The sequence below is a fragment of the Excalfactoria chinensis genome, chromosome 7 (genome assembly GCF_039878825.1).
Source record: "Excalfactoria chinensis isolate bCotChi1 chromosome 7, bCotChi1.hap2, whole genome shotgun sequence".
Taxonomy (NCBI): Eukaryota; Metazoa; Chordata; class Aves; order Galliformes; family Phasianidae; genus Excalfactoria; species Excalfactoria chinensis.
In genome coordinates this window covers 15,038,208-15,053,285 of record NC_092831.1, presented here as the reverse complement: position 1 = coordinate 15,053,285, position 15,078 = coordinate 15,038,208, and the positions used below count along the sequence as shown (strand labels likewise).

The following is a 15,078-nucleotide window of genomic DNA, read 5'->3' as shown; positions in this document are numbered from 1 at the left end:
AAGAGCCGTGTAAAACCCATTGGGTATCCTATTATTTGTTCAGTGTTGTTTCCCAAAAGCATTCTCAGCAAGGACAGGAAAAGCACTTCCTGCTTTGAGGAAATATCTACTTGAAATGTGTTTTGAAGTAGGCTTCCATTTGATAAGGCTTACAGCTTCAGCCGTATAAGTTGTAAGCATAACAGTGCAGAAAGAATTAGAGGAATTAGAGCACCAGAAGGCAGGTGCAGGCAGCAAATTCCCATGCAGGCAGAAAATATTCACCTACAATTCTAATTGGAAACCTTGTGGATATGTAACTGTAACTGAACTACCTAAGGCAGACAGAGAACAATTTAGCTTGAGCAATTTGAATGGTGAAAGCAACAGTATTACACTCACAGGTGCTCAAGAGCTGTCTGAGACCATGTCAGTTGCTATTCTTCCTGAATTTTCCAACATCAAAATAACAATTTTATGGCAATTAGAATTATAATTCAGTTACATTTTTTCCTTTACTTAAATATAAGCAATACTAAACAGTAATAAATAACAACTTCACCGAAATTGCTTGAATATTTATTATGAAAATTGCCTAGCACCAGATCAGATACACAAAAAAAAAAAAAAAAAAAAAAAACATTTCAGAAAAACTCTGCCTTTCATTAAGTCAATAAAAAGCTTTCTTGAGTGGCATTCATAAACAGTCTTAATTCTGGAACGAAATGTCTCAAAACTCGAATAATTTTGAGGTTTTCTCAGGTTCAGACCGTAATAACAAAAAAAAAATGTGTTTCATTGCCTACCTAAAATTACACTTACTCTTGCTGAATATGTGGGTGAAGTCAAAAGCAAAACAGAAAAATCTATTGTGCTGTTTCTGACCCTGCAAACAAACAAACAAAAAATATTGTGTCTGTTGTTTACATTAGAAAGATTTATTACCTCTTATAACTGAAGTTCCCAAATGGGAATCATAGGACAAGCAAGGAAAAACCCACATTTCCACAGTGCACCAGATATTCCTTAGGAAAAGCTTAACTATAAAAATATGAGATCATTTAATGTTGTATGATAATATCTCACAGGTATACTTCAAGCTGTCTCATAGAGAATGGTAAATATCAGCATTATATCCTACAAAGTTTTAAAGCATTTAAAAGAGAAATGTTCACTTAAATTTAAGTTCCCTTAAAACAGGAAGAAAATTATTCACATTTCCCATGATCAGTGTTTCTTGATTAAGATGCTTTTTAATAGATATCCTTGAAAAATATATTAAAATGTCTTTTAGTATTGATGTGTGAAAGTAGAATATAAAGCTGGATTTGTAGGGCACTCAAAATGAAAAGCACTTCAAATTTCTTGCAGCAATGGCATAATCTTGTTAGCTGTTCATGTCAGCATCAAGGAAGACAATCATTCAGAAAAATGAAATATGAAAAACTAACAGTCTTGTGGGGAATTAGATAATGCCTGTCATCAGCAAGCATGTGTTGATTTAATTTCCATTTACTCAATAATGCTTGTGTAACGTTTATTTTTAGGTCTTTTTAGATTTAAAGATCTCTTTAGAAGGTCCAATTTGTAGAGATCTTGTGATAATATTATGAATAGAAAAGAGTAAAGATGTCCTTGCTGGTTATTGCTTAGTAGCTTCAGTAGAACTGTTACACAAGAGAAATGTGAGCCAGCAAAGGTTACATTAAGAGAGTGCCACAAATCTGATAAAAATCCAGTGCATAATCATACCCTCTTTTAAAGCTGAAATAATACTTCTTTATTTTTTGAGCTGTAATAACATTCAAATTTAAGGTCTATGTTTATGATAAAAGCAGGTTTTTATTGGTGTATATGGTTTTATTGTTTGTATATGCTTCAATATTTTTTCTTATTTCTTTATTTTCCCAGCTTATGGGAAAATGAGTTCATGTAAAATAAGCTCATCTAAACATGATGTCAAAGCTATATGTTAAAGGAAGATATTGTACTTGAGGTTAGAGTTTTTGGATTACATTGGTAATGTTCATTCTGTACCATGAGCTGCATCAGAGAGCACACAGGAAGAGTAACTTCACTTTCCTTGAATTTAGGAGATGCTACTTTATTTTATAGTCACCAACTGCTGAAAATATCTTTTAATCCAAATATATTTCCATTTTTTGTGAAGTTACTTGGAGGACATTAAGATTCATTTGATCAAATACCCTATAGAACCCTTTTATAAAAATAAGAAAGGTATTAATTTTCTTACGAAACCTCTTTCATTTGTTCTTTAAGGAAAAAGAATATGTTTTATATTCCATTAGTGCAGTTACCTTGTTACACTCAGATACTGAGTGTGTGTTATTTTGGCTTTGTTTTTCAACCTTGAATTGCTGTGTTAGGATTAAAAGTTTTGAAAAGTCACAACTTATTCTTAGTTCTTTCCCTTATTTTTAACTAGCATAGATGTGCACATAAGAGAATTATTTTGATTCTATTATCAGTTTTTTTTTTACATTTTCATGTAAATTTTATATGTTGGCTATACCAAGATATAAGATATTCTGTATCTTGACTATGCTTTCTACAATAGTGAATTTTAAAGTATCTTCAATTTTAATGTAGAATAATGATATTCAAGTCTCTCAGCATACAAGAACCGAACAGACTGATTGATTTGCTACAGATTCCCTTATTTAAGGACTCGGGAACATTGTCCGTTCTTTGGTTAGCGTTGTATGCTTCATATTGGACTGAGTTCAGTGAGATACTGGCAAAATACACATATATTTTCATTTTATATAGTGTTTCCTACAAATAAACTATTTTAACATTTTATTTCAGTGCATGGACTGGTAGCATCTTCCATAGTTTCATGCATTTTATCAGTGGCATAAATATTAAATATTATTCAAATCTTCAAGTAATGTAGGACTATGAAGTTTGTTAAAATGAGAGGTGCTATATAAAAGATGACCTTGTTAGTACAAATTTCACTTTATCTGTGGCCAAAGTAATCATGGCAGAACAGTATCTAGTACTGAATAGATCTGCATAATGTTAAATATGTATTTTTAGCAGTTCATACGAGACATAAATTGTCATTAGAAATAGGAAAGTATCTTTCTGAAAAGCTAATATATTAAGCTTTGTGCTCATCACCCTTCCACGTATACCTCTGTATACCTCTATTTTACAACTTCCATTTTCTTGTGGGTTTTTTTTTGTTTGTTTGTTTGTTTGTTTGTTTTGGTTTTTTCCTTTTTCTTTTTTTCCCAGTGTATCTTTTATTTTGTTACCTGGAAACATTGCTTCCTCTGATCATATTTTCCAGATGTGTACTAGTTCTGTCTATTATGAGAGATTTTACCTAGACTGCAGATATGCTCTGTATTATTTGTGCTGCAATCATGCATCTGCTGTTAGTTTGGAAATGCACAGCACAAAAATACTGTGATTTCTTAACAAAAGTGGTAAAGGTCCAGTGCTTTCTGAATAAAACTCATATAACTTCTGGCCTATGCAGTTATGTTATGCCCATGTCAGTTCTTCTTGAAAGCATCAGGCATCCTTCCTGGTTTCTACATTTATGGGCTTTATATAGTTCTACAGTTGCTTGGAAAGTCACATAATAACACTTCATTACACTTCCTCACAGGTGGTGCACTGATACCTAGGAAACCACATTGCAGTTCTGCAGAGTGGCTTGACAGAAGCATTTCTTTAACAATTCATAACAGATGGCTTATTATTTATTATTTCTGTTATGATTTATTCAATCTGTATTATGTGCCTTAATTTATTTTCTAGTTCTTTGGTTTTTACTGTCATCATTTGCATTCTCTAATAAATTCAGATTGAAAATGTCTCAGAAGACAGTTCTCTTATGTGTAGTACAGAGCAACACTGGCCTCTCAGAGTCTCTTGAAACTGTGCTGTTTGCATAATAGATTATAAAAACAAAGTGTTTCATACAGGAAATAAAATAAACTGAACAATATCCTCATAAGTTGTAATATCAAAATTAAAAAGAGGAAAGAACAGATATTTATGCGAATTAATCTTAAAAATAAAAAGAATAAACTAAATTTAGAAGAATTAGAAGAATAATAAATCATTGTCACTACATAGTTACTTCTGTAAATGATTTATGCTGATTATCTCTTGCAAGATGTTTTCAGATGAGTAGGTAAATATTATCTCCACTGTCAGAAGCCAGAGAGGCTAAATGTCAGCTTACCAACATCACTCAGAAAGTCAGCAGCAGACACTAGGCTATAATTCTCACATCATTTAATATTTTGCCTAATGTTTTATCTGCATATTCTCTTTTATTAAGGAAATTTAAAAGAGAAAAATCTTAGTGTTTCTCTGAGAAGTGTGAAATATTCTTGCTTCACACGGGACTGTAGAGCCCATAACAAGACTACCCTGCACAAATCAGATACAGACAGTGTGCTATACTGCACACCAAACTATTTAGGCTCAAGAAACTCTATGCATAACAGGGTCTTCTGAGCATAATGTAGTGCTATTCCGCCGCAACAGGTGTGTTTGCTTGAGGGGAAAAATGTCAGAACTATAAAAAGAAGAGAACACCATGGGTAGCACAATCCTGTTTAAAGTGAAAAAGACTGACTAGATTTATTTATTTTTTAATTAATTGTTACCTGGTAGTACTTCTGGTACATCCACTTCCTTTTCCCTTCTGCTTAACAGAAGACAAGCCATTAATAAATGCCCATTATTCCTAGATACCTTTTCTTTCAATTCCAATGAACATTTATTAAAAAATATGAACTACCTCAGAAAGATAAAGCTGTCTAAAACTGTGAATTTATAAGTTATTTTGACCTCACTCAGTAATTTCTGGTATCAGAAGTGTGTATCCCCATACTGCAGCCTTTCTTTTTAAATGCCATCTTGAATTTATGATCTCAAAAAATAAAAACGTTAACCTAAAAAAATGAAGAGATTTTCGCCAACCCTGTCTGTATGAAACACCTGAAACAATGTTCTCCAAATAAAAAAATCTTTTTGAACAAAGTCTTCTAGCTTTCTGTAGCACTGGTTTAAGAGTGAGTGTGATAAACAGGAATACACAGGAAAAGATGTAAAACACTTATAAATATATTTTTCACCATGTAAAACAGGTGTGAGATGGTATTTCATCAAGCTTGAATATCTCAAAAAAAATTTTTTTAAAGAAAACTTATTGTAGCTAGTATGATTTCTGCTACTTTGCTTATATATATATAATAAATTCATAAAATTCCAGAAGGCATGGGTTTTCCAACACATGGTGTCTCAAAGTTCAGAGACCTCTTAACACTATAATAGTTGGGGCTTGATTTCATGCTGGGTGTCCCAATTCTGCTCATTATTCTTAAAAATATTTCATTTCCTGAGCCACCTGTTCTATAATCCAAATTATGAAAAGAATTTCAGTGTCCAAAGGGAAAAGTTAATAAAATTTATTTTCACTTACAGTAAATCTTTCTACAAATATTTTAAGCAAATGGAAATCGTGAGAGATTACTGAGTGAATTTCTAAGTACCATAAAGTTTCCATCTACCATAACCAGTATAGATTGTCCAGCATTAGTATCTAGTCCTTGCAAGGATGTCACACAACGGCAAAAAGACAAATTCATCTCATGTTCAGTCAGAAAATGACAAGAAGGCCAATAATGTGCTTTCCCATTTGTAACCATCTTCTTTCTCTCAATCCAGTAAATAAAAGTCATTACATAGTGAGTGTTTGTCTTTACTTTCCATTGCATGCAAGTAAACAGTGAAAAAAAAAAAAAAGTTCTGTACTGCAATATGAACAAGAAATTCACAACCATTAGTTAGCCTCTACTGTTGTATCTAAGAAACCATAATGGAAAAGTTGGATCATTTTCTGCTATGATTATTATTATACTTTTGTTTCCTCTTTTTGCCTGCTTTTTTCTTTTTTTTTTTTTTTTTATACAGTGCTCTATTTCACCTAAATCAACCTAAACCAGTCTAGAAATAATCATAACTTGAGTAAGAGCCAGGCTTCACGGGAGTAAGCTCAGTGTACGTTATACGTTGCTCTGAAATGAAGCCCAGTAGCTGAAATTTTCAAACTACAAGAGAAGTAAACTTTATTGTTCTTTTCTACTCTGTTTCATGATTTGAAAACCAAGCAGGAGGACACTCATAACAATTTTATAACTAACTTTATACATATACTCATAAGATAGTGGTATGAAAGTATTAAGTCTGCTTATGAGACTAAGCAATACTTCCTCTTCAGGTAGCTGTTTGCCAGTGTGTTTAGTGTGTAGAAAAGAAGAAACAAGCAAATGAACAAACAAAAAGCTAACTGCTACTTAAGTGCAAGTCCTAGTTACAGGACAAAAAAATAGATGAATAATCTCTACTATCGCCTTTAACACGTACTTAATGGCTGCTTAAAGGTACCATACAATCTTTTGAATGGCTTAATCATTTCTTTACAGCTAAGAGGGGAAGAGTGGTTATTAACCCTGGTGTTCTCACAACATTTTCAGGATAGAACTTCATTGAATAAGTGCCACTTGGATTTCTATGGATGGGATCTAAGGTTTATAAAATACCTGCTATTGGAAAGCTAAATAGAAAGAAGTTTGCTGACCCTTGTAATTTTACAAGATTATGTTCAAAGGAGCATGAAATTCGTCAGTCTTGTGCAAATTGCAGTCTCTAATCCCAAACTACTTACCGCTAAACAAAAGCAGAAAACATTGCTGACACTGTATTTCTCCTTCCGTTCATAATTTCATTTCAGCGTGTTTATTCATTATAGTCTGATTTTCTAAACAACATTGTTTTTAGTTAGCTCAGGAAGAAGAAATAAGTAGAAGTAACTGGTGAAAAACAGGTATATACTTTCTTGAGTATGCCTTGAATTATCACTTACCTATATGCATAGTAACTGAAGGTTGTCACTGTCTAAAGTTTGCTCATTGGTCTGTGTAAAATTAAGTGGTGATTTGAGTCCCATAGGATTTGGATAGAACTTTCAGCACAGAAGGCAATAATTAGCATCATTGCTGACAGTCTATAAGTAGGCCAAGCACTGAGTAGAGGAAAAAAATAACAAGATAGCTTACATTCTTATCCTTAATGGTTTTATTCCTTCATGTCAGAGTTCAGTCAGACTGGAGTAGCAGGCAAAGGAAATTTGTTTTATCTTTTGCCCACCCTTAGCTTGTTCTCTCCAACAAAGCAAACATTTCAACTTCAAGAGCCAGTAAATCAAGAGATCCATACAAACATAATGTCTTCCAAATAAAATTGCAGTCCAACTTAGAAACACCAACAGATAACAAATCCACATATGAAAGGGGATGATGAACAGCTTTAGACATTGATAATGAAAGTTAAAGCGAAGCAAAAGGTGATACCTCTGTGGAACCCCTGTGTCACACTTTTAGCTGTGCTGTAACTACAGCCTGAGTAAGAATCATCCATGTGTGAAAGTGGAGTTAGCTGTTAAGGACACTCACAGATCTTTATCTAACTGTTCAATTTCTGTTCACCTAATAATTCTGTAATGAGTGTAAAGTCTTTGGGTGTGAATTTAAGCCAATAATAAGCTTGCTTTGGGAGCAAAACACTACAACACAGCAAGAAAAGTGTGTTACAGGCCATGAACAGGGTGGCATGGTGGATAAAGGAATTTGATGGCATATTTAATTATGCAGATTTTAGATTTGATGACCCAGGTATGGCACTTAGAGGGTGACGCAGGGAACAAGAATCAACCTACTGTGTAAAATTGTCAATGAATTTATTGGGTGTGGCAGATGTCATGAATTATTGACATGGTATATTTCTTATTCTAGGTTCTATCCTTAGGGGCTGATGTTCTACCAGAATATAAACTCCAAACACCTCGCATCAACAAGTTTACTATATTGCACTATAGTCCTTTTAAAGCTGTCTGGGACTGGCTTATTTTGTTGCTGGTAATATACACCGCCATATTCACCCCTTATTCTGCTGCCTTCCTTCTGAATGATAGCGAGGAACGGAAGAGAAGAGAGTGTGGATATTCTTGCAGCCCACTGAATGTTGTAGACTTAATTGTGGATATTATGTTTATCATTGACATTCTAATCAACTTCAGAACAACATATGTAAACCAGAATGAAGAAGTGGTAAGTGACCCTGCAAAAATAGCAATTCACTACTTCAAAGGCTGGTTCCTAATTGACATGGTTGCTGCAATACCTTTTGACCTGCTGATTTTTGGCTCTGGCTCTGAAGAGGTAAGCTGAAATAAATGAGAACTCTTAAATCTGTAGTTTTTACATTACTACAATAATCTGTATATCCATTCATCCATATATATATATATCTCCATATATATATATATATATATAACTAATTAAATAATAAGGTTTTTAGTAGTTCCATCATTTAAATTAAAGATAAAATTAGATTCTTCTTAATACAGCAATGCAGAATATTGACTGCGTCAAGGAATGTTGTCCTGTCAATGTATTTCATTCACAGGAAAAAAAGTTGAATAATCGAACTAATGTGTTTCTATTAAACCACATTTGGTATTACCACTACAAATACTGAAATAAATATAATGTATGAAGTATTTGTTCTAATGCTTTTATTTTAGAATTTCTGTGAAAGCTGCCCATAAAAAGTCTAAAAGTTGGGTTGGTATGAACACAGTAAAATAAATTATCTATATTTAAAATCTTTAGATCAGACATCAAGTTTGTGTAAAACAAATTAGGTAAAATGCAAAGTATGTTATTCAATAGCAATTAACAAAAAGATCTGGCTGTTGTCTATTTTATCAAGAACATGGACAACCAAAAGAAGATTTGGGGTGAACCTTGCCAGACTGACAGTTCATGTGTCTGACTTCATTCTATCTGTAGAATGGGTCAACAAAATGCTCAATATATGCATCTGAAAATTGCCTAAAGGTGCATATAAGACATACATTGTATTCTGGTAGCCTGACCCAATTCTGCCTTCTTCCAAAGAATTTTTATTTAAGAAGGTCTAAAGTTGTAACATGTATTTTGATGAAAACTGAACTGAAAGGTAGAGTGTTGTGTTTATTTTATTTGTGATGTATAGAATAAAGGAAAACAAACAAACAAACAAAAAACCAGGAAACCTAACAAAATATGATTCTGTCTCTTTTCAAAGGGAGGACATCCATTTCTTAAAGATACAGTTTTGCACATGCTGATATAAGGGAGAAAAAGGTTTATCAAGTATTTATACGTTTCATTAACTGAGATGAGGAAAGGAAAAACACTGAATTAATCAGCAAAATAAAAGCATGAAATTTGATTTCATTCCTCTATGTCATGATATAGATAAGTCAAAATTTTTTTCATTTTAAAATTAATTCATTTTTATTAAAGTTGTTTATCAAACAATAAATAGTTTTCTGGTTTTATATCGGCCTCAAAAGTCCGAACTGAATTCTGGACATACACTTTCTATCCTCACAAATGACATTTGAACCTATGTATTTAAGAGTCAATACAAAAGAAATGACTCATACATAGAAGCACCTTGAGTCTTGTGAGATCTTTGAGTCTTAAAAAAAAAATTCAGAAGTATGATGAATATTAGTCGTGCTTTTCTTCATTTTCTCAGAATTTATAAAATGAAAAAGTTTCCTTGTACTTCTCAGTAAAATAATCTAATTCAACAGACATGGAAATCAATAACAGTCCAATCAATAGTGATATTCCTACTGATTTCAACATGAGCATACACATTCAAGGTACATGACTAATCTGGAGACTCACGTAGTGTAATAGCATGCAGTGGAAGTAAATTTTGTTAAACTAATGCAGTAAGAAGAAAAAGTAATAAAAAGAACAGAGAATGCATGATTACTTATCTTACCAATAGAGAACTTTTCTGTATGGATTGTGACTAAAAAGCTCAGAGATTCAAGAGAAACTTTGCTCACCTTTTTCTTTTGTTATGTGTGGTAGATCTCAGTCTTTCAGGATTTTTTTTTTTTTCTGCAGTTTTGATGACACAGGTACATGAAAGACAAATATTTTGCAATGGCATGAATTGGACCATTCCCTCTCAAGAACAGTCTTCTCCTTCTGCTCACTGAGCACTCATTGCTTCCAAAAATTACGTTCAGTGAAGTTTGGAACAACATGATTTACAATGGGGACAAATTCCAAAGCTCAGTGAAGGAGCACTCATTAAATTTTACCCTGCGTATCATTCTCCACACCTCACTTGCTACATATCTTTATCAACAAAGTGCTAAGTGATGAAGTTTAAAGAGACAGTTTTTAAATTAAGATAAAAGCAAAGATTAATAACAAACAAGTGCATTCCTGCAAGTCAGTACACAAACATCAAAACATGGAATCCAGAACATAAATTATTGGACTATGTAATGAGTTTTTTCATATTATAGTTGTAAGTAATAAGTAATTGAACAGTTGTCAGGAAGAAGTCTGTTCATCTAATCAGTAATATAGACGTTATGAACAGTTAATCATGTCATAATGACTTCTCTCTTTCATTCATGGTATTGAACATGTCAATCACTTTCTCTAAGCTGCTACTTACTGCAGTTTTGCATCCCATGTTGCTAACTGTAATGTTTCCACAGTAATCCCTTTGGATAGTTTAGTGAAAGGAAGAAAATGTAAAACTGTTAGAATGAAGCCTTTTCCATTTAATAGATTTTTTTTTTTTAATTTTTTTTTTTTTTTTTTTTCCAGACATGAGGGTTATCTCTTTTATGAAAAAGCTCTTTTTTGTTACCTGGAGATTCTTCAGAAAAGATCCCCTATGAACAATTGTATTGAACTCTCTCCTTATTAAACAACATAAGCTCCTAAGAGAGAGCTCTGTGTGCTCACCCAGCTTTGTCTGTGTGCTCACCCAGCTTTGAAACACCTTTATATCAAACTGAGTCTAGAAAGGGCAGGAGACAGTAATCTATATAGCACATGCAGCATTATCTGAATGCTTCCATTTGATCTGTACTTTGTCAGACATAAGAAAACAATAGAGTAAGACAGTTTACTTTCCAATTTCTGAATTTAGGAACTAATATAACTTAAAACAAGTTTGTTTGTTTTTTTCTTTTTAAAAAGACTCTTGAAATGATTATGCCTGGTAGTAAATGTTTGCCTTTGTGTATGTATGTGCTTTAAACACTAAGTGACATTTCCAGAACTAGGGAAGAGAAAAAAAATGGGTAAATAGACTTCTTGGTTTCTAGTCTCTTGAAATTATTTTTAATCAATGTGTAGAACCTACAGCAGTAAAACATATCAGCAAGTGCTGGCAATGGTTTTAGCAAGATAATTTTCATATTTTTAATTTTATTTGAGGCCAGACAGAATACTGAGCTGAAATATGCAGAAAAGCACTTTTTTCTGTTTCTACAAATAATGATCAAAGCTATTTTACAAAACATGATTTTACAAAAACTAATTTACAAAACATAAAAAAATAAAACTACCAACAGAAAAAAAAAAAATGATGCATTGAGAAAAAAAAAAAAAATCACAATATCTGTATACAGCATACACACAAAATGTAAGAGTGAATGTACCTTCTATTGGTAGCAATAAATAATTAAAAAAAACAAACAAACAGGAGGTTTTTGGGTAAAATGGAGACATACATTCAAAGCACTCTTGTTCTTTTTTGATATAATTTTGATACATCTTTACTTCATCTGTTAAAGTAAACTTGAAAGAAGATTCCTGCAATTATAGTATAAGAGATTGAACCTGATAGTCCTGACTGCAGCACCACTGATCAGTAGGCTCTAAGATCACCTTCAAAAGCTTAAATTCTGGCATGTAATAAAGATTGGTCCCAGAGAGAAGAAACATAGCTGTGCTTAATGTTATAGTACTCATGCCTCATAGATTTAATTGCAGGCTTCAAGAAAGGGGGAAGGATGTTGATTATTTTACAAAAGAAAGATATATAACAAAAAATTACTGAGAAACCGAGGACCTTACAATACCAGAAAGCTGGAAAGAACCCTGGCCAACAAAACACTGTGTAAGGAAATGCATCTTAATGCACACTGGGAGAGACATTTGAGTTTTTCATGCATATCAGTGTACACCCAAATGTAGAATAAAACTAAGGATTTGGCCAGATTTGCACAGATAGAATACTACTTGTGCAGATAATAAATACCAGCTCTCTCTTCCAGACTGATATAATAATAACTTCTGAATAATACCCTCTGCGGAGATTGATGTCTTCTTCTTTCCAATTGTGCTGTCATCAATTGCTGTCCATCAAAGTAGCTTGCTGCCATAATTCATTCATCATCAGGACCCAAGACATTGTTAGTGTAAACAAATCTCTCTGTTAAATATGAAGACTAATCAGACTAATCAGAGTACCCTATTGTAATTTGTAAACACTTTGTAAGATAAGTTCAGCATCCTATACCCAGAAAATATTTGTCCATGAGGCAAATAATTGGCAAATTTTCACCTTTCTCAAGGAAGAACTGAATAATTATTCCAAAATAATTAAAGATACCTTGGCACCTGGGGTGGGATAATATGTACAATGTACATATATGTAATATATACATGTATATTATGTATATGTATATATATATTATATACATGTATATATGTAATGTATACATGTATATATATTACCTATGTCAAATGGACACTACCTACAGATGGGAGGACATATCCAGGATGAGATCCTGGAGAGCAGCTGCACAGAAAAGGATCTGGGGTTCTGGCAGCCAAAAAGGCCAGCCATACCATGGGCTGCATCTGGCCCAGCACTGCAGCCAGGCAAGAGAAGGAATTGTCCCACTCTACTCTGCACCAATGTGACCTCACCTCAAGTACTGTGGACAGGTTAGGGTACCAAGACATAAGAAGGTTATAAAGTTAGGTTATTATGGTTAGGCTGGGCTTGGACTTGATGATCTTCAAGGTCTTTTCCAACCTGGGTAATTCTATGATTCTAAAACTAATAAAGTTATTAGAGAATGTCCAAAAGAGAGCTACAGAAATGCTGAAAGGTCTAAAGGAGAAGACATAAGGAACTGCTGAGGTCACTTGTTTGTTTAACCTAGAGGAGACTAAGGAAAGAATTCATGCTTTCTACTTCTACTGCCAACTCTACGTCTAGAGTCAGTACCTCTCCATTGTGTTAAAGAAAATACATACTTACAGTGAGTTTCTTGATCGTTTAAAACATATCTAGCTCCGGTCTGCTGATTTCACCCTGAATAACTGGAGTTCACAACTGGAGTTCACAATAACTTGGAATTCACTTATTATAAATTATAATATTATAATTATTATCTCAGAGCTCACATGGATGCAGTATCTAAGCATGAGTTTGACACTAAGGATGCATAATATTAGCAAGTCTTGTCTTAAGGATAGTGTGGAAAATTGTTGAAATTCACAGTCTACTTACACATATTTTTACAATGCAGCGTAAGAAAATGTTGCATCTTACATAGTTGTCAAGATATGACTATGTCAGTAATAAAATGGTTTCAACTACACTGCTAGAACAAATGCCAGCTTTTTTAAAATTTACTCTCATCATTAAGGAATTATAATTAGTAAAGCCTGATCTAACTTCCAAAAAAAATTACCCTAATAGCAGTATTTGCACACTGAAGCTTAACTTAGGAATAGCTTTTTGAAAAGATACACAGTTTCTCAGACTATTGAGGTCACAATCAATTAAACAGCTTTGTTTAATAGAAATTCTCCCTGATTTGTTACCCAGCTTTACTGTACATTATCCTCTTGCTTATTTACTCAGAAACATAGACAGTTAAAAGTTGATTTTACTTGTTAACGTGTCCCAGCAGCCAAAAAAGTTTTCAAGGTGCATACTTGATAAGAAAATGTCTAGAAGAAAGGTTATGGTGTCAAGAGATGATTTCTACTTCCTTTTTAATCAATCAATGGATTTTAATTCAGCTGCCAGTTTCTTCATTTTTTTGGCATCTCTCATTATCACACATAGCAGATAAAGAATAATATTCAAAATGAAAGAGTATTCAGCAGATAATGACAATGGTCGATATATCTTCATTTAAAATATGCACTGCTTATTGTTTTCTTCACTGATTTTGTAATAATTTTTATAGTTTAAATTTGAAATGGTTACTCTGCTACTTACTTCCCCAAAATAATGGAATTTCTTCTGGTTTATTCATGCTGCCTAATTGAGAGTAAATTTGCTAACAAAAAAAAAAATCATTTTCTGTTTATCTTTTATTTTTACAGACAACAACACTAATAGGTCTTCTGAAGACAGCTAGACTGCTGCGTTTGGTGAGGGTAGCACGGAAATTGGACAGATACTCAGAATATGGTGCTGCAGTTCTGATGCTCCTTATGTGCATTTTTGCACTAATTGCACACTGGCTTGCTTGTATTTGGTATGCCATTGGAAATGTAGAAAGACCTTACTTGGCTCATAAGATTGGCTGGCTGGATTCTTTAGGAGAGCAATTAGGAAAACACTACAATAAGAGTGATGCAAGTTCTGGACCATCCATCAAGGACAAATATGTTACAGCACTTTATTTTACATTCAGCAGTCTCACAAGTGTAGGATTTGGAAATGTTTCTCCAAACACCAACTCAGAGAAAATCTTTTCCATCTGTGTCATGTTGATTGGCTGTAAGTAGTTTTATCTTATTATTTTTGGATAATTTTTCCCCTTGGTATTTGAATAAATAACTTAAAATCTGAGCTAATAAGATTTTACTAATGCAGCTAGAAGGGCAAATTCATAAAGAAATCAATGGTTTTATGTTAAAATGTGTTGTCACAACAAAGTTTAGGGAATTATGAGGTATCTATGTTTCTTAGGTGATGTTGGACCATATTAAAATGGATATTAGACAAAACCAACAGTTTTTTAAGGTCTACGAGTACCTAAGTATTTTTAAATATTCCTTCTACTAGAAACATATTTTTAGTTTTAGCATACTGGCATGATATTTCCAAGAATATGTAGTACATCCAGTGAAAATCCATATGCCCAAGTAACTGCTCTTGCTTAGAACACTGGCTAAATCAGTGTAATAAGCAATGTAAGCA

General features: G+C 33.1%; 1 protein-coding gene across 2 annotated transcripts in view; it reads left to right on the top strand.

Moving 5' to 3' along the window:
- The window catches only part of KCNH7 (potassium voltage-gated channel subfamily H member 7), a 193,292-nt gene that overhangs the window by 140,774 nt on the left and 37,440 nt on the right, over positions 1 to 15,078 (top strand). For both annotated transcript variants that reach the window (XM_072341360.1, XM_072341359.1), the window contains 2 exons: positions 7,824 to 8,249; positions 14,256 to 14,655. In XM_072341360.1, coding sequence (XP_072197461.1) covers positions 7,824 to 8,249; positions 14,256 to 14,655 — 826 coding nt within the window. The remainder of the gene's footprint in view (positions 1 to 7,823; positions 8,250 to 14,255; positions 14,656 to 15,078) is intronic.